Source organism: Rhamphochromis sp. 'chilingali' (assembly GCF_963969265.1).
Source record: "Rhamphochromis sp. 'chilingali' genome assembly, chromosome: 6".
Lineage (NCBI taxonomy): Eukaryota > Metazoa > Chordata > Actinopteri > Cichliformes > Cichlidae > Rhamphochromis > Rhamphochromis sp. 'chilingali'.
The window spans coordinates 16,498,210-16,523,284 of NC_137933.1; the positions used below are offsets into that span (position 1 = coordinate 16,498,210).

General features: G+C 38.3%; 1 protein-coding gene across 1 annotated transcript in view; it reads left to right on the forward strand.

Annotated features, from left to right (window-relative positions):
* Nucleotides 1-19,587, forward strand: part of pcdh9 (protocadherin 9) — a 199,447-nt gene extending 179,860 nt beyond the window's left edge. The window contains exon 5 of the mRNA XM_080885726.1: nucleotides 17,531-19,587. Coding sequence (XP_080741852.1) covers nucleotides 17,531-17,901 — 371 coding nt within the window. The 3' untranslated portion in view covers nucleotides 17,902-19,587. The remainder of the gene's footprint in view (nucleotides 1-17,530) is intronic.
* Nucleotides 19,588-25,075: the final 5,488 nt, after the last annotated feature.

Sequence of the window (25,075 nt, forward strand, 5' to 3'; positions counted from 1 at the left end):
CCCTAATTTCCACATTTACAATTATAGTCAAATTTGTCAGTGTCAGAAATGAATGCCGAATGCCTCTTTTCAGTAAAGTTGAACGTCAAAGTGTGTTGGAAAAAAAACAAAAACAAATCTACACTTAACAGGTCAACTGAGTATTATCACCAAAGCACATTTGAAGTAGCAAAAGATGCAAGATGTGTAAAATTAGTGAAGGAAAAGAAAAAACATTTTGATGAGTGGGAGTTATAATGACTATTTCATATTTTACTTATTCCAGATGGTTGCATTTCATCTAAACAGTGACTACAACCCACCATATCTATTTCTTGTGATAAACAGAGAAAATCATACCAGATTGCTTGTGCTGGTTAAAAGCGAAGCATTGTCATTTGTCCAAATATCATTTAAAAGGTTAACTTCATGCAATTGCACATTTTCAATCCCTACTAACCGGCACTTCTGAAATCTACATCTTTGAGCTCTACTGCTTCTTTTTTTCACTTATTAATATTTATGTAACATGAAAACTAATATTTTTCCATCCTTATATGCTCTGTTGCTCTGAAAGCTGAGTGATTTGTTAAGGGAAGAGGGATATGGCTGCAGAGGATGTGGGTAACAGTTTAAATGTCCTTGACAAGTGCACAGTTTGCAAAGGAGCAAATTTAATTTCCATGGTTTGAATTTTCAAAGGTATCACCTGCTGTAATTGCTTGACTGGGGGATCCATAAATCATTGTTCAGTAAGGTCATCTTGTAATTTCTTCCCTAATGCTGGCATTTATTTTCTTAGCATCCTCTCTTTCTTCTGATTTAATCTAGCTAGGTCATTTGAGAGATTAATTGCTGCCATCTTCAAAAACAACAAATTAGTTTCACACATGTTCTGACATTAAGACTGAGTAACCCCACGTAACAACATCTAGCCTGTCACAAAAATTCCCGACCACATTGGTGCTCGGTGTCATGTGAGTTTGCCACTGTTACAAAGTAATCACAATAAAGTGGTTTTTCCTCTTCATCTGAGAAAATGTAGATTTGACTTCTATAGAACTGGTGGGCTAAATTAATAATATACCACCTTCACATAGTTGTATGTTCTCCTTTTGCTTTTGACATGAATGTCATTAAAGGTCAGAAACGATGTAAATTAAATCAATGTTTTTGATTATCCCACTTCATCATTAGTTCTGATTAATTTCTCTCTTCAAAAAGATGAAAATGGGAAGCTGATCTCCTACTATTTCTAGTTCGATAATCACACTTTCATCTTCAGCCGTAAATTAGACTTCCCTTTTATCTTTCAAGTAGTGAGGTAAAATACATCAGCCCATCAACAAGTCATATTTTCAAACTCTTAATAATTGGAAAGACTGAATTTAGCCTGGAACCAAAAGAGATGTAAAGGTTCTTATTCCATTAAGACAGCTTTGTTCATCATGCAGTCTTATTAAAGTTAACATATAGTGTGTTTTTAAAGTGTGAGAATAACTGCAAAAACACTTTCTTCTCAACCATCGTGACATATAGTTGTTACAATCTGACAATGAAGGATTAAGTCCTGGGACTAGGAAGTGTTGTTTTGAAACTTTTGATATAACTAAGTAGGTCGCTGTTACCTCCTGCTTACTTAGATCTTTTACCTTCTTAATTTGTTTGTGCTTTCAGCTACAAAATGTCTGTTACACATAAGAGGTATGGCATTAGTGATATAGAATATATACAGTACTTTTTAAACAAATTTCTTTGGAGAAGTTTAAACAGTCTCTCAAACTAAATATATGCTATATTTTTACCAGTGCATCTTTTTGTCTGTAAGAATATATATAGCAATCATACGTGGGCCATATTGTAGATCCGGTCCCTCTCACAGATGGAGATTGGAAGAGACTTCTGGGTTGCACAGACCTCCTGCAAAGATGTGATGGACACTTAATTACTTGGCTGACAGAAGTTATTCGCCACCTGCACCCAACAGGGGTTTCTGCCAGGCCCTGACCTCCACTTCCTCCCAGTGCACCCACCAGCTCACAGAGCAGATTTCTGCATATGGCTATCAGTCACATTCCATGTTATTATTATCAGGTTTTATTTCATTTTTAGTCTTGCTTTGTCGCTTTGTGCAAACACATGCACTGAAATACAATACTCATTTTTCATTACTGCAATAAATCTGTAGGAAATCATCATTTACTGATGATTGTCATTAAATTTACGTTTATCAAATCAGTGGGGATTTTTGCATTTGTACAATATCTATCCCGAGTGTGAGAGATGTACATTAAAGAAAAGCTTTGACACAGATGACTGAAATGCAAACTTTAAAAGTTTTATTTTGCAAACTTGCATCGCTTTGACTGTTTCTTATTTAGACTTTGCATTTTTAGTACATTTCTAATATTATTTTCTACTACTGAGGACACAGCTTCATGTGATCCAGTAGCTTTAAATATATAACTGCCAATTTTTGTTAACACCTTAACACCACTGTAGCCGAGGCAGACGGTTCTCACAGTTGAGGAGGAGGTGCTAACTTTTTTGTCACTGCCAATTTAATGCCTGAACAACTTGCAAATTTTGACACATTTGCTTATTTAACAGGTAGAAATCATTGCGAACTACATGGTATGATGTAGCTACAAGCTTATGTTTAGATGTGAGGGACCAAAAACAAGTAGCAATACACTGTTAATGCCAAGAGTACAAATAGCATGCAGTTACTTTGAAGTAATCTGCATGAAATGAATAATCCATGCAGTATATAGGTGACCTTGGAAATAATAAAAAAAAGAGACAACCCTTCATTTTTTTACAAGCTGAAGTTTTATACAAAATCATAGATTATGGGCCACAAGTTTTCAAGCATACATTATTTCCATTTGATTCAGAACATTTTAATAGACACTATGGCACTGTCCTCTCCCTCAGGTAATTATGAATAAATGTATATGTAGGCAGAACGTTGTCTGAAATTACAGTTATTAACAGAGAGGAGATGTACCTCAATATTGCAATTACAGAGCTCTCCTGGGATTAACAAAATTCTGTTTTATTATCAAATTCCTTCAGGCTCCAGGTACTGATCAACACAGAGAATTACATGTCTTTCTGTCATTACAGTCTATGCCTCCCACCCACCCCCATCCATTTTCATTTTTTGTGCTACCCACTTGCTGTATCTCTGCAAATGAGCATTCACTGGACCTACTGTGCCCTTCAGTAGCTTGTTACATACTTTAATGGAATTGACATGCAAACCTGCGCTTTATATCACGGGATGAAGCTATGAAGAGTTGCCAAAAAATTTACCCAGTTTTAGAGACTTAAGAAAAGAAGTGTGTGTGTGTGTGTGTGTGTGTGTGTGTGTGTGTGTGTGTGTGTGTGTGTGTGTGTGTGTGTGTGTGTGTGTGTGTGAATTAATGATTAATTAACGAAACATAATTATGGCTTTACAACACATTGTAAAATATATGATGAAAGGCAATGAATGTTATTGAGGTACAAGTTTTGTGGGGAGCCATGAAAGAAAATTGCAATATAACCTAATGCATGCACTGCAGTAAACCACAGAGTTCAACCCAGTCTCCTACAAATTATATTATATGCATCTGATTTTCAAGGGTTATTTGATTATATTTTTTACAAGCAACATTTCATGCCTTTACAAAAGTACTGTGCCAACTTAAGCAAAGAGCAAAGTAAGACTGAAAATTGTAGAAATGGATGGAAATACAGTGTTTTACTAAAAAAAGAGGCTTATTAGTTATACTGCAATACCATACTATGGCATTATTTGGTCTGTGATATTAGCATGTTGCTTGGTAACATGATGCTGCTACAGATACTCCCCTACACAAGGGTTCACCAAAGGCGATTTGTGTCTTCTCCAGCTGGAATTAAACCAGTAACCTTTTGCCTGACAAGCAAATGTGTTAACCAGGACACCAATGGAAGACAGACATTTTGAGTTTTGAATATATATAGAGCGAGTTTTGACATCTGACATTTTTGAATATAAGTTTATCTAATATTATTAAACAGAATAAAATCTTTGACATATGTTAATCAAATGTATTGCAATTCTAAATACCTTAGCTAGTATAGAAGAATCAGTTTTAAACACAACTCTCAGCAGAGAGAGGAGAGCTGTGAATTAGGTGAATAATCTGTAAATTGTACCTCCCAACTTTGAAGTTTATTCTTATTCTAATGGCTGCTTCAATTCGTAATAATATACTTGCTGAATATTGTTTCAGTAGCATATAATCACTACCATACAATTTGAGATGCTGATTACCAGTAGTTTACACTGTTACACACCACTAAACCAATTTTTTTTGCTCACATGAAATGTAATACATAGCGATTGTGCTGCCAGTGACAATTTGTTTTCTTCTTATCCCTTCAAGATTAAAATCAATACTCACTACATAAAACAAAGATCCACATCACAAACAAAAACATAAAGACACGCTGCATTATGGCACGCCGTGAAGCAACTGAACTGAACCGCTGAGCTACACTGAAGCAGTCATTATTTTCTTTCATTTAGATTTTACTTTCTAATGTCTTCTTTAATACAGGAAAGAGAATTAGGGCTTTGGTGCACTATTACTTTTTTATGGGGTCAACTTGATCATTATCTGTATGTTACATTACTTACATCATTAAAAGCACAGCAAGCCCACACTAATTAAAAGATTATGCTCTTGTTTTCAATTGGAAATCTATTCGTCATATGGCAACATAATAACCATCATCTGGGTGGGTTTTTTGTATGTGTGTTTGAGGACAGGATTGTAATATATTTATGTCCCTCAATAATTGATATTTGGACTGTCAGGGCACCAATTTGTCCAAGAGTTTTCCAGAAAATTGGCTTAATAAAATTTATTCTCCCCTGCCATAAAATTCGTTCACTAGACTGCAAGAGGCAACTGTGAAAACTGTATTTATCATCACATACTTTATTCGTTATTGTAATCAACTATAGTAATATAAAATATGAATAAATGCATTTGTGTCACTGTTGAGATACTCACTGTCTTAGATGAGAAATCATATTAAAAGGTCAGTGACTGAGTTTTATGTAGTAGAAGATTAAAGAAGGAGATGAAATCAGTTACATATGCCAATTGTTGTCATGGCGACTGAACACTTCCACAGGACCGTACCAAACTTTGTATTTACACTGCCTTGCACAATAACTTAATAAAGAAAGTGAATTACTAACAAGGAAGAATTTAAAGAATGAAAAGAAATTTAAAAACAAGTCTTTGTTCAATTAAATCATTATGGTACTGTGTATTTAGCTAATATAATTCTTAAATAAAATAAGAACAACAGTTGTTTAAACTTAAGAATAACAATACGAAAGGATTAGGGATTTTCTTATCTCAGTGCCCTACAAAGAATCATTTCAGTAGCACAGCTGACTTAATTTAACCATTCAGATTTGGGTGTTCAGACTCATAAACTGTAATTAATTAGGCCTACTGCTGAAAAATGACATTATTGTTCCAAAGCTAGAATGCTTCCAGCAAATTTGTCATTAGCAACCCTTTAACTATTCATTGCTCAATAAACATGAATAATGCGCTTTGTCTTTGGTGGGTTTTATTCTGGTATCGATGGGATTTCTTTTGGTACTTTTTTGGGGGTTATATGTGTTACTTATGTTAGAGATAGCAGTGCTGTCAAAAGTAAAAGAATTTTCTGTAAAAAAATTGTATAGTACAGTATAGTTTAGTAAGAAAGATATGCAGCGTTTGTCTTAAAACCCTATGCACTTCATAATATATATATAAAAAAAACACATAATATAACACTTTCTGTAATTGTAAGTGTGCACAAGGTAACACATCAAGTCACACTAGGCATAACCAGAAATTAGTATCATATATTCTTTAAGGATTTTTTTGGCAGTTATGTAGGTTTACAGTATGTCATGTCATCAAAAAAAAAAAACCAGTAAAAATTATAGTAATACTTTAAAGAAAATGAATAAAAACTACAACAATAATATACTCTTAGGTTCTGGTAATAAAATTATACATTAGCAAAGAATTATAAAGTCCATCTCTCTGTTATACTTTCAGTTAGCTTTAGCTAGTTAGCCATTTTTTGCGTCCTCTGTCTTTTTCTGTTAATGTTAATGTATCTACAGCAGTGCTGTAAAGCGCAGCTTTGAAACAATCTGCATTTGAAATTATTCTTCTAAACGTTGTAGTACAAATGATTCTTACAACAAAAAGCGCTTGTTAGCCCTGAGTAACACATATTCTTTGGCTGTCTGTTGAGCAGTGGCCTGGGCCCCACCCACAGTGAAAGTTGACCTCAGAAGCAGTATGACAAGAAATACCAGCAAAAGCCAGGTCACAGTCATTTCCTGTTTGACAATGTAGCATTATATATGGTAAATGGTAAATGGCCTGCATTTGTATAGCGCTTTTCTAGTCCCTAAGGACCCCAAAGCGCTTCACACTACATTCAGTCATTCACCCATTCACACACACATTCACACACTGGCGATGGCAAGCTACATTGTAGCCACAGCTGCCCTGGGGCGCACTGACAGAGGCGAGGCTGCCGGACACTGGCGCCACCGGGCCCTCTGACCACCACCAGTAAGCAAACATGGGGTTAGTATCTTGCCCAAGGATATTTGGCATGCAGCCAGGAGGCAGCCTGGGATCGAACCACCGACCTTCTGATTAGTGGCTGACCTGCTCTGCCACCTGAGCTACAGCAATATATGCTGATCTTACAATTTTATCTTACCTAAAATTATATTTTACTGGCTGTATTTTGCAATTTTTTTATAGCTTTTTTTTAACTTATGTTGACTATGAAAATAATCATTTACAACTGACAACTTTAACCTTTTAAACCTTGGACTTCACCTTTGTCTACAAGGAACCGTGAACTTAATAAAACATTCTTCATGCCATCTCTCTTGTCCTAATCATCAGTTTCTAAATCTAAAATACACAATTTTTCCTCCTTTTTTAAATTTTCCATCTACATTAATGTTACTTTTGTTTAACCTTATGAAAGATAAATGTTTATTATTGCACTTATACCAACTAAATTTTTGTAAACATGTATGAACTCTGGAGGCAGCCGACAGGTATCGACAGGCCAAGCGGAATACAGCTCGGGCAGTGGCTGAAGCAAAAACTCGGGTGTGGGAGGAGTTCGGAGAGGCCATGGAAAAAGACTTTCGGACTGCCTCGAAGAGATTCTGGCAAACCGTCAGGCGTCTCAGGAGGGGAAAGCCCCTGGTGTTGATGAGGTCTGCCCCGAGTTCCTGAAGGCTCTGGACGTTGTAAGACTGTCCTGGTTGACACGCCTCTACAATGTTGCGTGGAGATCAGGGGCAGTACCTGTGGACTGGCAGACCGGGGTGGTGATCCCCATCTTTAAGAAGCGGGACCGGAGGGTGTGTTCCAACTACAGTGGGATCACACTCCTCAGCCTCCCTGGGAAAGTCTATGCCAGGGTGCTGGAAAGGAGAGTTCGTCCGCTAGTCGAACCTTGGATACAGGAGGAACAATGCGGTTTTCGTCCTGGTCGCGGAACACTGGACCAGCTCTTTATCCTCTCAAGGATATTGCATGGGAGTTTGCCCAACCAGTCTACATGTGTTTTGTGGACTTGGAGAAGGCCTTCGACTGTGTCCCTCGGAGTGTCCTGTGGGAGGTGTTGCGGGAGTATGGGGTGTCTGGCCCATTGCTACGGGCCATTCGATCCCTATACAACCATTGCAAGAGCTTGGTTTGCATTACCGGCAACAAGTCGGATTCGTTCCCGGTGGGTGATGGGCTCCGCCAGGGCTGCCCTTTGTCACCGGTTCTGTTCATAATTTTTATGGACTGGATTTCTAGGCGCAGCCAAGTGGCGGAGGGCTTTCGCTTTGGTGCCCTCAGAATCTCATCTCTGCTTTTTGCGGATGATGTGGTTCTGTTGGCTTCATCGGGTGAGGGCCTCCAGCTCGCACTGGAACGGTTCGCAGCCGAGTGTGAAGCAGCGGGAAAGAGGATCAGCACCTCCAAATCTGAGGCCATGGTTCTCAGCCGGAAAAGCGTGGAGTGCCCACTCCGGGTCGGGGATGAGTTCCTGCCCCAAGTGGAGGAGTTCAAGTATCTCGGGGTCTTGTTCGCGAGTGATGGGAGAAGGGAGCCGGAGATCGACAGACGGATTGGGGCTGCGGCTGCAGTGATGCAGACACGGTCCATCGTGGTGAAGAGGGAGCTGAGTGTAAAAGCGAAGCTCTCAATTTACTGGTCAATCTACGTCCCTCACCTATGGCCACAAGCTGTGGGTAGTGACCGAAAGAACGAGATTGCGGATACAAGCGACAGAAATGAGCTTCCTCCAGCTGGCCTCTGCCTTAGAGATAGGGTGAGAAGTTCGGCCATCCGGGAGGGGCTCATGTAGAGCCGCTGCTGCTCCACATCAAAAGGAGCCAGCTGAGGTGGTTCGGGCATTTGACAAGGATGCCTCCTGGGCGCCTCCTGGGTGAGGTGTTCCGGGCATATCCCACCGGGAGGAGGCCCCGGGGCAGACCCAGGACACGCTGGAGAGATTATATCTCTCGGCTGGCCTGGGAACGCCTTGGTGTTCCCCCGGATAAGCTGGAGGAGGTGGCTGGGGAGAGGGAGGTCTGGGCCTCTCTGCTTAGGCTGCTGCCCCCGCGACCCGGCCTCGGATAAAGCGGATGAAGATGGATGGATGGATGGATGGCTGCTTTTGACCACAAACTGAATCATCCTCTATTAACACTGCCAGTGATCAAAGTGTCTCAATATTCTGTGCCCTATTTGACAGCCAAGGCTCGCGTGTCTGAATATTCCCACATAAACAACCTGGCTGATCCCTTCAACACAGTCAGCGTGTCCTCATTGAATATCATTTCACCTGTTAAGACTATGTCATACTTTTATTTAAGAATTTTGATAAACTGATAAATCCATCCCCATCTTTCACTTTTGCTCATCATGAAATGTTTTTTTCTTTCCTTTTTTAAATCCTATTTTACTGATAAAATGAAGTCACTTAGTATTTGATTACACCCAACTTACTACTGTGTCTTTGATTACAAGTGTACTGTTCAAACCAGTTTTATTTGATTACTTTGTCTGTACTTTTAGAAGTGCTGTCACACATGAGAGTGCTTTCCTTTGATATATACTGCCTTCTTTTTACTTGAAGTAATATATACTATTGAGCTCAGTCTTCTTGGTATTTTTAATATTTCCTTGTTAAGTAGTTTGTTCCCGAAGACTTGGGCTAGATCCCTCTTTCCTTTAAAATCATAGGCCAGTTTCTAAGTGACCTTTTTATCTCAAAATGCTGATGTCTCCTTTTTATGCTGATGACACAAAGATATATTTGCCCATTAAATGATCCTATCCAGATATGCTGAGATTGATTAATAATGGTGTGAAATCCTAAATTGGATGTCAAGCAATTTTCTCCAACTGAACTCAAAACTTAAATTACTGTCATCGAGTCTTAACTCTTGAACATTTATGTCATCTGAGCATGAAAAAGTGAGTGAAGTGAATAAATTAACCTCATAGTTACATTACACAAGTAACTATGTAATGTGTCATGCAAAGAATCTGCATGCAACATTACAACAGAAGTCTAAAAATATTTTGAATTTTCCAGTGTAGAAAAGAGTCGCTTTCTGCAGTGTAATGTAGAGATCCTTCCTAAATTCTTTCTTTAACTTGCACTATAGTTGTATTTGGTCCCAAACCTAGTACTCATCCTTACCCTGGGTCATAGTGCGATGTACAGTCTAACAGTGACAAAAGTGCAGATGCTGAGGTGTTTTGGATCTCACTATAAATAGGATGCAAGGTGTTTTCTACAGTGAAATTTAGTTCAGTCCTCATCATCCCTTTTTACTGTTGCCTCCAGGCCAAACAGCGGTTTTTCACCAGTTTATTAATTCCTTGTCGGTACCTTTTCTTCTTCGTCGTCACAAAGAACAGTGTTGCTTCCCCGAGCTGATACTGTGCATATGGTCTGCTGCATGCACTTAAGAGTCAGAGCTCAACAACAACAGTCTAATCTGCCCTTCTTCTCCCCAACTCTCTATGTTATCAGCACAGCACAGTTTGTTTTTAATATGGAAATCTCACCACGTCTTCAAATGCAGCTTCAGCATATTTTCACTGTGCTTACTCACATTCTCAGTTACTTATTCCTCTAGGAATATATTTATTTCCAAAAAATCAGTAGAGGCAAGTTTGTCAGTTGTCTATATCTGGTGCCGGTGTTGCTCTGGGAGTTGATGTTTGCTGTGGATATGTATAGTATTAAGGCAAATATAGGAAGACATGAAAATGCATTTTGGTTCCATTCAAAAATCAAATATTTGATCTTTTGGAAATCTTGAATGGAGACTCTGGTCTCAGAAGGTCATTTGTCTTTCAGCCATTCGATCATCCTTTTTTGCTTATCCAATTTAGGGTTGCGATGTGCCTCGCAGAGCTGTCATAGGGTGAGACACACAGGGCAGACAACCATTTACAATCACAATCACCAATTAACCACGTCTTCAGACTGTGGGAGGAGACACGGGGGAGAACATGCAAACTTCACACAGAAAGATCCCGGCTAGTTGGTGGAGTCGAACTCAGGGCCTTCTTGCTGTAAGGCAACAGCGCTAACCGCACCACCGTGCTGCCCCCAAATGTATTTCAGATTTTGAGGAAATTTATTTTGCTTTCCCACACTGCCAAAGCTCTTCATGTTTCTACAATCCAATTCTCTTCTCACAAGTGCTGCACTGTGAAAAGCAGTTTCAGCTAAGAGTGGTTGTAGGTGGCACGACCCAGAAATTTGTGGTGTACAGTAGATGGACAAAAAAAGCTCAACATCTGTATTGTCCCTGTGCTATTATTCCAGTAACTTTAAACTTGTTTTCCAAGTGTGAGAGCCCAGATGATTTTAATAGTATCTGTTGTATCACTTTTAGAGAGTCATGTAGAAAATGTAAGAGCAAAAAGAGGAATAACAAATATGGTATGTGATTACAGAATTAGTTATTGTAAGGCTTAGCAGTTAAAGCAGAATGCTGGAAAGTCGAAAGAAGCTGAAATAACTTTTTCTAAGATAACTCTTTTTCACTAAGGCTTAGTAGCTCCAGATTTAAACCTTTATATCATGCCAAGGAGTTTAATTGAGTTTTTAACAGAGGTGAATAATGAAAATGCTCACCAAATGCTCTCACGTGTTGATTTGTTGAAGGAAACTTGTAATTTGTAATTTATGTTACTTGGTAATGCGAGCTATCAGACCACATGCTGTTTTAAAGCACTCTAGGCCATTTAAGCAACAAGCCATGCTACTGTAGAATTACCACTTTAGTGTGCTTCCAAATCATCATTAATCTTACTAATCAGGCAAACCGTAGTCCAGGGCACATGTTGGAAGAATGAACAGGAGCAAATAGGAGGTTAAGAGACTTATTCTTTGAAAAGTGAAAAGGAGGGAAAATGCTAATTACATTTCTCGAGGTTCTTTTCCAAGAAACACACAAAGTTCAGTTTCACACACTTCTTCACACACCATACTGTACAGCTGACATTAAAAAAGTCTGGTCGAGAGAGAGAGAGTAGCTTTAACTGAAAATTTGAATTACAAATTGATCTGAGAATAGCTTTAAGTGAGGTCTAAGATAATAATATTTACCACTGATCATGGAAAATTATGTAAATGATAGTCATTTTTTGACAGGCTTTGTGTTTTTTTTTCTTACAATTGCTCACCTTCACTTCCCTTTTATTTTTCTTCGCTCCCCTTCAATTTTTTTATCTGACCACCCTTCACTTCCATTCTCAAACTTTGTCTTTTTTTTCTATTTTGACTCCATCCTGCACTTCATCTCCTCTCATGAGAAGCTTCTTGCTGGCCTCAAAGGGAGCACTAGAAAGGATCCATCAGCCAGACTGGTATTCTCAGGAGAATGCATCCAGTGTTTTGCTCTGTTCTGCTCCACTCACTATTATATCTATCCAACCCTAGATAGCCTTTACTGTAGATCACAGGGCCTGTTTTCAAATTTGCTGCATAGCAGTATGAAGCTGTGATTCTATGCCTCGTTGGTTACCAACCACTATAAGACTCACACATTTCCCCAGGCTATTTACAATATATATATATATATACACTTTTACTACAAGACGGACCTTTATGTATTGGTTATGTTTATAACATTGTGTGCCATTACATGCCTTAGTGTGCACAGTGATGGAAAGGTGGCATGCGTATATATCCTTAGTAGTAGAAGATAAAAGGGTCACAAAGAAAAAACTTACACCAGAAGCATACAGAATAAATCTCTCTGACATATCTTGAGGGTTTTTGAGTGGTAGTGGAAAAACAGCACTATGGAACTTTTAGCCTCCGTGCTGGACTAAAACAAAGCCTCATTCATCCCTAAATAACAACATCTGGGCATGCTTAACAGCATGGATAAATAAACAAGCCCTGTGGACACTAAATCCCCCACACTCAATCACTCTCATTCCCTCTCCACCCGTTCCCCCTTGCCATTCTCAAGGCTGTGAGTTGTTGGTGTGGGACTGGCACATCAGCACTGATAGTGTGCATCCAATTAATTAGCCAAATGTTATCTCATTAGTAATAGCCAGAAGACTAAAACAAGACTCCCTTATAGTTGCAAACAACCTCTGGTCAAAAATAAGGATGATTCTCTCCTCCTCTGTAACCTCTGTGATCTTTTGATGCTGAGTGGGAGGAGAGAAAGAGAGGCATGTAAATACTTTTTTGGTCAAAGTGTCCATCGTTAAACAGCTATTTCTTGTACCTCACATTTATTCCACAGCTTCCGCAGAATTAAGCACACCAGCCCTTAGCACAGCCTAATGACATCGTATCAGGAGGCAATCTAATGGTTTCTTTGTCTTTAAGGTATCTGTCTTTGTGGACATCTGCAACATTTGCACAGCGCTGTAAGCAAAAGTCAGAACCATCTGACACAGTTCTGAATCCCTTGCATTCCTCAACACCTGTGCCACAATGTTATTTAAAGTACTCAGGGGCTCTGCACCAAACACAAGCCACCGGCTATTTGCTTCTTTGTGCGTTTGTGTGCGTGTGTGTGTGTGTGCGTGTGTGTGTGTGCGTGTGTGTGTGCGTGTGTGTGTGTGTGTGTGTGTGTGTGCAAGCACAGGGAGGAATTTGACTTCCTGAGCACAGTAACCATGAGCAACACACTATGCAGAGATAAAGTAGAAATAAATAATGTGAAAGCAATTTTGTATGAATGAAAGGAACATTAATTTACATATACTCTATACTCCTTATTTATGCAGTAGAGCCATGTGCTTGTGAAATCAGCTGAATTAAAAAGCTTAAAAAAGCTTAGGGTATTTTGGTTTTGTTTCCAAATGACACGTTTTGTCTGTATTTAAAAAAAAAAAACATGAACAAAAACGCAATAATGTTAGGCAGGAGATTCGGAAAACAATTCTGTTTCTCTATCTGTTTGTTCATAACATCAGTATATTAAAAGAACTTCTCTGTGACTTAGGAAAGCTATGTTTATATCAAAACTTTAGCTAAGGTACAAAAGAGACACTGAGGTGTATTTTCTCTACAATTACTTCGCAAGTCACAAAAGGAATTCATACTCGGTCTGTTGATGTTGTGACGTTATGGTTTGTTGGTGCTTTTCGTCCGTCCAGCGCTCTTCAGGATTCAGTAGGAGTAACAAGATGTTATTTGACATCCTCTGGAGTATTCCCATTCACCAGTGACAGGTTTTTTATTACACGTTTGGCATGTGCAGCCATGTTATTATGCAAGAATGTTTAAATAAATTACAATCCAAATAGGAAACTGGGTTTCATGAATTATATGGTCCATCACCAGTCCACTCCGAATTGTAATACATGACATGAGATGTAACTCTGAGAACAGAGTTGGGAAGTCAGAAGGTAATGAGGCAAAAAGGGAAGCTTTTCTTCGGAACAAGATAACCAGGAAAAGTTAGCAGCTAATAAGTGCTGGTAGTCAGTGTTATCCAGTTCGGTAATTGAGCCCAATCAACAGGTAAGATTAAAATAAAGAGCAATGAAAGGAAAAGAAATTATTTTAAAAAATGCATAATTAACTACGTGTGCATATTGATTATGGATATGGAAACTGTGACTAGTCCAGCAAAAAAAAAGGACATGACAAAAATTATTAAAAAATATAAAGAAAAATAATAATGCTGGCTAAAATGAGGGTTTTGTTCTTAATAAATGGGTTTCACCCACTCTAAGAGGAGGCATTCTCTTGCAGTGTCAAAAAGTCTTCTCCAGGGCAACGTGGACTAATGGGATAAAATTCCTGCTCTTACAGTGTACTTTCAATTAAACAGACTCACATATTTCTGCACACTTAAGAACAGGGCTCCGTTCGCATGCGTGCATCAATGGGGAGCCAGTAAAGAAGGATTGCTGGTGTTTTGGTTTTGTTTGAAATTGGTCTGCTGAGTCTGAATTTTAAATACTCTCCATTTCTTTCATTTTTGGAAGTGTGGAGTCGGGCTCCTGGAGAGTGATATACCACAGAACTTTTATTAAGCTGGTAATAGCGAAGTGATATCCTGGAGTTGTTGCACAGTTTAAATATGTTGCTTTACTAACAGTGCCTCAGATAAATGTTTTTTAAAAAAAAGACTAAAAACCTGAAGGGACAGTGTTCTGATAATCCTGTCATATGTTTTATTGGATTGATTTATTTTGCAATGTATGGTCATGTTACTGTATTTTCCATAGCATCTCTTGGGGTACAGTGGAGTGTGGACATTTCAATCTTTTATCCTTTATATTTAGGTATCCAATTTATTTTGACTTCCCTACTCATTTGCTTTCCCTGTATGGAAATTATAGGCTGGTATTATAAGACTCTTGTATATGAATAGATTTTGTAACCTATCAGCTCTATACCTCAAGTGGTCTTTTCAATCAGGCTTTGTCTCTGCATTTTCTCAAACAGCAGGTATACAGAGATTAACGGTGAAAATGGCTGATTCAAATTATCCTCTGCTGCCCACTGGGGCCACTGATTGTACCAATCTGCATGCAAATGGTCATGTTTATTACACCAGGGGAAAAGCAAAGCACAAAGTGTTCTTGATTAATGACTGGCTCTGCTTTGTTAAAAAAGGAATCAAAATTAAACAGGAAACATAGACATTGCAGTCATTTGATCCTGCTGTAATCAATACACAAAGTCCAAATTCATCATATGTATATAGTCTAATTTACAACCTTGTGTTATTACATTATTATTTCTCAAGTGTCCAGTGATTGCAAAGTTAGAAGAAATGCCATCAGAGACATAATGATTTTAATGTCGTCATTATTATCTTATTAAAAAAAGTAGATGCAAATGGGAGCCTTCTTTCTTGTTCATTTGTTCTCAACTGCACACCATGTACTGTATATGTACACGGCATTTTTCCTTCTTACCATCTCTCTTCCTTAAGAGTTCCCCAGATATCTACTCACTCATCTACAATTTCATTTGAGGAATTCATCTTGCCGTCTCCTGGGTACCATGTATTATTGCTCTCTGTGGTTCTTCATGCAACTATGATAATGTGTATCTTGGTTATACTCCTCATATGCCAATTATGGGTGCCTGTTATTGTGATGGACTCTACATTCACACAGAAGAGTGACTGACTCCTGCTTCTGCTTTCTTCACATCATTTTCCAGTATGTGCTGTAAAAGTCAGAAAGCAGTATTAAAGAAGCGAGGCTTAGTGGAGTATGAGAAAATGTTCCCATTTGGATCAGAAGACATGAATAATTATAGCAATAGGAAAAAATTGCTCTCCTCATGCAAAACAGTTTTATTTTTGCCCAAGATGAGCTTTATAAAAAGGTTTATAGGCCAAGCAGTGACTGTCAGAAACAAACAATATGTGAATCTCCAAATATAAAAAATGTAAATGTCAATTTGTATGCTGTGTTGCATAATCCAAGACAATCATGTTAGATTACAGTTAACTCAACATCAATTTTGAAAATATGAATTCGCAATTTGAACTACAGACTCAATATTTTATATGAAGTGGGTGTTTTATGTATCAAAATCCCTTAAAAGTCAGTGCTAAACATACACACAATTGCATTTTAGCATTAACATTTACTAATTATTGTATTGTTATTATATTGATCCATCTAGAAGTCTTTGACAGAGCTCACAAAAACAGTTTCAATATAAAAGTAGCTGCCCGATGTAGTGAGTTTGGTTCTTAGACATTTCCAGTGTTTTTCAAACTTAATCCCAGAAGTAAAGTACAGCAAGGTTGCTTTCAATGCAAAATGTTTAACTGACCTTGAAATGTTTACAGCTGAATTTTCTGATCACATTGGTACAGGATAAAGGTTATGCAGACCTTAAAGGTCAGCAGACTAAAACAGTTAGGTGATGATGTTATTCTAAGCCAAAAGTGTTTGTTATGGATTCTCAGTAGACCTTGCACACTGTAAACATTGCAGCAAGGCTTTGACCATTCACTGAATATTAAGTTAAACTTTAATTAGCAAAAACGTTTTACCACTCTATACCATTTTCTGGTATATCTTTGTAACATAACTAATCTGAAATTTTATATATGTAAATGAAGAAGGAGAAAAACCAGTTCATGCCCAGGTTTGCAAAAAACAAAAAGCAACCCCTTTTAGCTGATGCACCAGCCGATTAGCAGTTTGTGAAGCAAAGGGACAAATTAGGACAAATAGGTATAATTTTCTCTTTTAGGTAAAACAGAAAAAAACCCCATATGAATTAATTACCCACTAATGCTATACTATACAAACACAAACATGACTGCTTTGTTTTTCATTTTAAGAAAATAAAACTGATTCAAAGAAGGAGATTTATTCAAATGGGAGAATTCCATTACGTTTCATGCATTATGCATGTTTTCTATCAAATAAGATTTCAACAAATACCACCTGAAATATATACTGTTTGATGGTGATGTATGTTCAGCCAAGGAGTAGCCAGATGGTGGCAGAGAGCTGGCAAGGAAAGATGATTTGTTGTGATGCAAATTGTCCTTCAACTTTCTTCCCCCCACCTCCCGGTTTAGGTGAAGTGAGGTAGGCTAATTTCCAGAAAATCATTTATAGTGGAGACAGCAACATGATTTACAATAAGGAATTAGTGAACTTCTATGCCTTTGAATAGCTTATAACATAACCGTTGGCTGACGTGTTTAAAAACCTGTTTAGATTAACAAATAAATAATAAAGACTATTAGAAACAATTTTAAATCTGCCAGACGGTGGCTTTCCTAAGATCTATAGCACTACCATGTCTCCCAGTTCCCCAAAGCAAATCTCCTTCTCTGTTACATTCCTAGCTTGTTTTCTGAATCACTAAAGTATGCGAAGTTCCCCCTCTCATATTCTGGGCTATTCTGGAGTGGAGAACCTTACGTTCAGCGAGAACAGCAAAATATATAACAACTCTCTTTCTGGTTCTTCTGTTTTAGATGGCCCCCTTGGACCACGCGGTCTAGTGGAAGCTACAGAGATGTGTACACAGGAGTGCCTTGTCCTGGGACATTCAGACAACTGCTGGATGCCGCCAACACTGGGAACATACCAACAGCCCAAGTCACCTGTAACCAGCTTCGGGTCTCAGAGGGAGTGGGGTCCCAAGGACAAACTGCTCAATGGACATACTCTGAGCAGAACCTGGAAAAATGAGAGTGGGCGGTCAGAGCATTTTGGTGACAGAAAGCAGTTTGGAAGTGGGGAGGGACACTTCACCAGCAGTGGCATGGCTGATATTCCACTGGTGAGTCTCAAGTCCTGCCAGCCAGCCTCTTGCCCAGACAGCCCAAAGGACCAGCAGCTATAAGAGGGACTTTCCTTCTGTGCTGTTAGATGTCCTTACATCTGGACACAGTGAACAGGCGGAGCAATCATCGGAGCTCCTCCCCATTTTATTTTTTCTCTCTTATTTCTGTTCTTCGCGCTTAAGTTGATGCTTCTGCAGTGTAAGAGCCACATTTACTATGGTGGTCACAAAATAGTGCTTATGCTGTGTTACCATGGCTCTAGAGGAAACTGTGTGTGTGATCCTCTATGGATTTCTTTAACATTCAGCAAGGTTTTTTTGTTGAGTGTGAATTGGACAAGTGCCACGGGGACGTGCATAAATTAAAAGAAATTAGAAGAAAGGAAAAAAAAACTACCATGGCTGACCAATATATACAAATATTTGTGGTGTGGTTGTTATTGAGTTGTTCAGGACTATATTTAATCGACACAATCAAAGAAAATGGAATTACACTTCAGAAAGTGTTGTTCTAACACTGTTTGTGAACACTTGTTTATTCTGTCATTGTCTCTGTGTTTGTAAATAAGACTTATTAACCACTATCATGTATCTGTAATATCCAAAGTGAATAGGACAGTTTTTGGCCGTTATCATTATAATGCCTTGTCATCAGAATTTGGGATTTTAGCTGGACTGAGCTCTATAATAAGGGAAAATGTACAACAACAAGACATTTATGTATTTCTTGGAAAAAATACTGTTGATTTAAGCAAATTTTCCATCTCGTAATATACCCAGTGTTGCCCATATTTCTTAATAATTTTCTTCAAGTAATGCAAAACCACAACCAAATCTTTTTTTCTATAAAAAACAAAAGAAAAACACAAACAAACAAAAAACAAAAAAGCAAAATGTTTTGTATGAAGGATGTCAGTGCTCAATATGTGCATTATAAAAATGAAAAGTTCTGAAAGCTCTCCATAAACCAGTTTTGAAGGTGTTCAGTACAAATTAAATAGCAATATATTTGTAAATGGCTAAATGTTTTATCTAATGTTGATCTTATTACTGTATAGATTTTATTCGAATTGTGATTTGACTGAGAAAAATCCCTCAGTAGTATCTGCAGTTTCCTGGCATATGTATATATCTGTATTATTTCCACACAAACTATTATTTTCCATACATAAGAAAACACAGGTTAAGATCACACTTTAATCACTGTGCCTTCATGATGTTTCTTCAAATACTGAATTGTGCTTATTTCAATGACAACATGTTGGGTACAAAGAATATTCTGTATGATAATCAAATGCCTTACGCATTGAATGTTTGCCAAATTTAGAGACATAATCACACACATGTTAAAGTACAAAATCAAGTAGATGATACTGAAGAAAAACACAAAGGCATGTGCAGATAATGGGTTAACCATGAGAGACCATTTTCTGTCATTCCACTGTCTGAAAAGGTTTGTTTTATTCCACAGCATGGAGGGCAAATTACACGATGGAAAAAGCATGCTAAAAGATATAGCTTTTAAAATTAACTTGATCATTTTTGTGTCATTTTACTTTGTTGGAATAGCGTTGATTTGTGCATTAAGGAGAGATTCAGTTTGTAAAGCACTTTCATATTTATGTCACAATATAATGAAGTTAAGTGGGATGGAGTGATTTGCTTATCGCAGTATGTTTGTCAGTTGTGAGGGTGTTTGACAACACAGATACTGAACAGTTAATCCTTGTTACTACTCTACAGATATACAGCTACTGCAATAAATGTTTTAAGTACGTGTATGCTTAATTTGTGTGCAGGATAATCGCCTCAGCAGCTATGTGTGTGCTGTAAATGTATTCCCACTTGGGTCATTTTTCCTTAATAATTTAGTGTAAAAAAAAAGCAAGCCAGCCCCTTTATTTTGAGAGCACAGTGCATTCATGAGGTACAATTTAGTTTTTCCTAATTTTTTTTTATTTCTTTGAACACAGCGAGATTCTTCCTGTTATCAGGTCCCATTTTCTGCTTAAAATATTTTACCTTAAAAAGGTGTCAAAACAGCCTTGATACGACTGATTCTTGAGTAATAATCCCTCTGCCTGTTGCTTTAGTTTGCATGTTGTGTCCTTACCATACACATAATGCTTCCTTAAAGCATTAATGTCAGGGTCACTGTGCGTCAAATCCTGAGGGAAGCAATCTAGGAAGGTCAAATTTCTGGAAGTGAGTTGCCATGGAAATGAAGACGGCTTAAACATCCAAAGAACATGAAAAAAAAAAACTCCCAGTAGTTTCTTTCAGTAACTTTTCTTTGGTTTTCAGCTTCACTATGTTTAGTAACAGTAAAGAACAGGTCTCTTTCTGGATTTTTTTTGTATCAAACCTGGTAAATTTTTTGCTGCATATCCTTGATGTGACTCTCCAGCTCCACCATATTCCAAAGGGTGCTCTATTAGATTGAGATCTAGTGACAGTGCACTCACTCACATGTTCAAGCAACCAGTTTGATTTGTGCTTGTTACATGGAGCCTTTTTCTGCTGGAAGCAGCCATCAGATGAGTGTATTGTGGTCCTGAAGGAATGGACATACACCATTACACCGCCAATTTTAATTTCAGCATGTCATCTTGAGCATCAGAATGGGGATGATAGTCAGTCACATGACGGCATGGCAGGTAGCTCATGTAGCTTTGACCAAAGACTACAAATAAACAATGGCTGAAACCACCATACTATCACCAATCAGTTAGTCAAGTCCTGCTGTGAAGACTTAAACTCAGCATTTGTTATTGCCACCTTGGTGTCTTAAAACTTGATGTGATGAGTGACGAATCAACTGAAGGACTCTTTTGTCTTTTTGACTCGCTGTCTTTTTTACGTGTTTTAATGCTTTATATCCTGCTCTAATCTGAACAACCCCCTAAGAATAGTCAATGAGCCTCTCTGGGTTTTTATCATCACTATTCATCAGCATGTTTTAAAGCTCAGTTTGTAAAACCTTGCGATGTAACTACAGCCCATTGCCTCACTGTTTGCAAGACAACAAATATTTGAACAGGTTAGAAAAGAATCACTCTGAGACTTACAAATCTTTGAATGGGTACATGGAGCTGAGGATCAGGAATTTTTCATAGAAAGTCATCCAAACCATGCAGCACTATATTAATGACTTACCTTGTGCTGGAGATTTCAGCATCTTTTTCCTGCCATGCGATTGCATTTGGATCTGCCCATCAGGGCCCTCACATGAACTTTTATTGAGGGGAAAAAAGTTAGCGTTTATCCTCCAGCTTCACTGTGCTAATGTGTTTATATTATCGGTAGCTTTGTAACTAGCCACATAACACACCATGGTCGTGTCCAAATTCATGGGCTGCATCCTCCTGAGGTCGCATTTGTAGGCCTCAGGAGGATGCAGCGACGCGTCACAGAGACGCAACGGAGGCTGTCCAAATTCGTAGACTCCTCCGAATGCGGCCGACAAATGCGTCCTCCTTTTCCCCGAATTTGAAGGCTGGGTCGGGTGTGTCCTTCGTGGCCCACCATATCCCAGAATTTATAGCACGGCCCAGCCAATTCCAGTTTTCAACAATGGCGGCCGCTACTAAGTTTTTAATATTACTCTTATTACTCTTTCTGGGTCAGAAAATAAAGTTTTAACTAATTTTCAGGCGAGAATGTGGGTGTGTAAACTTCAAATATCTGCTCGGCTTATCAAGATATTGCATATTTGCAAAAGTGCTCCAGTTCGATAAGTAGCCGAGAGCTTGAGAGTCACTGGAGCCGCTGAGAACGGCACAACTCCCGACACATCATTTTCAGATCACCGCGGACTTTCGCTACTTTAACCCTTTGCAGATGTGTTTGGGAGCATGCAAGTTGGTGTTACAGAGATGTAAACTTCATTTTTATCCCTTTTTGGATCAATGTTACAACAACATATTTATGGGGCATCCGTAAACGAGGAAACTCAGTCTGCATTTTACTGTAAATATATCTTGATTTTTTGTCACTGGAGTGGGAAAAACAGCGTAAGTGGTGAATGCATGATAACAACAGAATGTGCTTACTACTAGCGCCACTGTAAAATTAGGTGGCATATTTTCACACTGCTTAATTCATATCTAAAAGTTAATAACCTTTCTAAAACACAATCCACACTCATTTTCAAGATATTGAGCCCTTAACAGCTTCTTGCAATGCTCTAAGCGAAAAAATAACATGAAATGATCATACCCTTTTAACACCACATTAAGAAGTGGTGATGTGTAATTGGTTCGAATTAGATCCGAGCAACATGGAAAACAAGAACCTTTTTTTCACCGTCTTGGGTATCAGTGTCAAGTTTCAAGTTCCATAACAGGTAAAATAATGAAGTTGTGGCCATTCGACTTGTTTTTAAGTGTCAAGATTGCAGTATACACCTATAAGCTTACAATGATCAATAAATCAGGTTTGTAAAAACTCTGAGAAGATATTTTGTTATAATTTATCAATTATCAATCACCTAATAAAAAAAATCATCAAACAACCACATGAGTCTCATCATGCGTTGAAACATGAACATGTCTGAGTTCATTTACAAATCGCATAGAGAATGAACATTCAATTAACAGTATACGGTAAGTTAAATGTATGTATATTCAATTTTTCTGGTGTCCTAAATGCCTGCATAGGCTGTTCCTTTACACAAAATGTGCTTCAGTGAACGTATCATTACATGGTTTAATCATCAAAGTTTCCTCACAAAAAAACTTGCAGTTTGTTGTGCTCATCAAGTCAAAGCCAGTCAGATATAAATTTTCATACCTCTGGCCAGTAATGAAGGGCCGGGCAACCAGTGAAATTGGTGAAGTAATTATATTTTCTTTATTCTTTTAGGTTTCTCTTTTTCAGTGTAACCTCATTTGATATATTTATCAGTTGTCGCCCAATGGACCTGCTTAAATTCTTACTTGCCATGCTAGCTATCGACTGGTGCAAGAATAGTTTCTGAGAAGCTTCAAAGCTAATTGCCTTGGAAGTGTGAGGCGAACTAAATTAGTGTCACGCCACAACCAAGAAAAAAGGTTCCCAATCGCATTTGCTTTTTATATGGCTTTGAGAATATTTTTCAGACAGGGAAGTCTCTGTGCACAAAGTGGAACTGAGTGAATGTTCAGCAGGGAATCAGTCACAGAGAGAGCATGCACATCAGACAGACGAAGAGAACTCTCCATACGGATACAGTAGGCATAAGCAGCAGCATCTATATATTGTTAGAGGTAGCTTTTAGTATAATAAGAGCAGAAATCAAGCTCAGTTTTCTGAAACACTTAAATAAATTTCTTTTTTATGTAAATAGCATGGGAATATCTATTCTGAATTTTAAACAATCTAAAAGACCCTGTGGCCTTGTGAACCTCGTGAGTTAGCAGAGATTCCTGGATGGCTCATTTAAAAAAAGAGAGCTCTGCTGGAGACCAAGATCTAAAACTGGTTGCTGTGGAAATGTAAAAGTATCACATTTCTCTGTCAATTGTAGTGAAATGAAGGACAGTACTCCAAAGCTTTGGATCCCAAGCAGCCTTGTTTGGCAAGATAGGTCTCCCCTCTACTCATGCTTTAGATCAGGGGTAGGGAACTCGGGGCCTCAAGGGCCATTGTCCTTCAGGTTTTAGATATCACCCTAGGTCAACACATCTGAATTAAATGAAGAGTTCATTGCCAGGCCTCTGGAGAACTTCAAGACATGTTGAGGAGGTAATTTGCCATTTAAATCAGCTGTGTTGGATCAAGAACACATCTGCAGGACAGATTTTTTCCCCACCCCCACTTTAGCTACTTGCACTAAATACTTTATTTTCATAACATTAGGTTGACATGAGAGATTTGAATTTATCAAAGATAATTTCAAAAGTTTAAAACATTTTTTAAGCTTATTGTACAAAACATAACCATTGTTGGTTGTTTGCAAGAAAAGCTTAATTAATTCATAGCTGAACATTTGTTGAATTTGTTTTATTCTGCCCTCACTGCTACACTGAGCACACCAGCACATGTTTGAAGAAAACATCATGCTGTCTCTCTATACTGGTATGGACTGGATAAAGTTTCCAAAGATTTCATCCCGATACCAAATGGCAGGTTTGTGCTATTAGCTATCAGTCATTAGGTAGAGGTGCGTACGTTCAAGGATATGCCTTCCCAGACCACTGAACAGGTCATGCTGAATGATGCTACATATCATATCATCAGTATATCATTCTCCACAGCTTGTCCAGAACATTTCATGTCTGTCAAAGGTGCTAAAGGTGAACCTGCTCTCATCTGTGAAAGTGCCATTGGTGGACATACTAATTCTGGTGTTGTAAGGCAAATGCCAATAGGACTCCATGGTGGTGGGTATTTAGCATGGGGCCCACTGGAGACCCTCAGCCCATGCTCATGAAGTCTGTTTCTGATTGTTTGGAGACATTCATGCTAGTGTCATTTTGGGCTGTGGCAGTGCAGTCCTGTAATTCTTTGCACAAAAGAGCAGATACTAGTTCTGCTTATGGGTTAACGATCTTTAACACGTCTGTCCAACTCCTAGAGCAACTGCCTGACTCCTGGAAATCTCGATGCTCTTCTGACTGTGCTGGAAGACAGAGCAAACCTTCTGGCAATGGCACATATTGATTCGCCATCCTGAAGGACTTTGACCACTTCTGCAACCTCTGTAGGGTCTACAAATATCATCATGCAACAATTAAGTCACTGATTCTAGCCAAATGCAAAACTAGGGAAATACAGTAAAAAAAGACAAGGAGAGGAAAACTGTCAGCGACCTCCATCTGTAGAACCATTTCTGTTTTGGGGGTTGTCTCGTTGTTGCCCCTGGTTTACCTGTTGTTTATTTCATTAACACCAAAGCAGCTAAACTGAAACAACCCCCAAACTCTGATAAAAAAGTCATCCTTAAATTTTTTTTTGAGCAGCGAGGAAAATAATAATTTGACCCCCTGCTGAATTTGTATTTTTGTTCACTTAGAAAGAAATGAGTCTCACATTTTTATGGCAATTCGATTTTAATGGAGAGAGACAACCAACAACCAAACATCTAGAAAAATACATAACATAAAACTTATAAATTGATTTACAAGTTACTGAGTGAAATAAACAATCGTGGCTCCCACAGACTGACTGTGCGCCTAAGTGACACACAAATTACAATCAATTAATCATTTACAGATACTCTTAATTGTAACTCGTTCAGTTTGTTCTGGCTTTT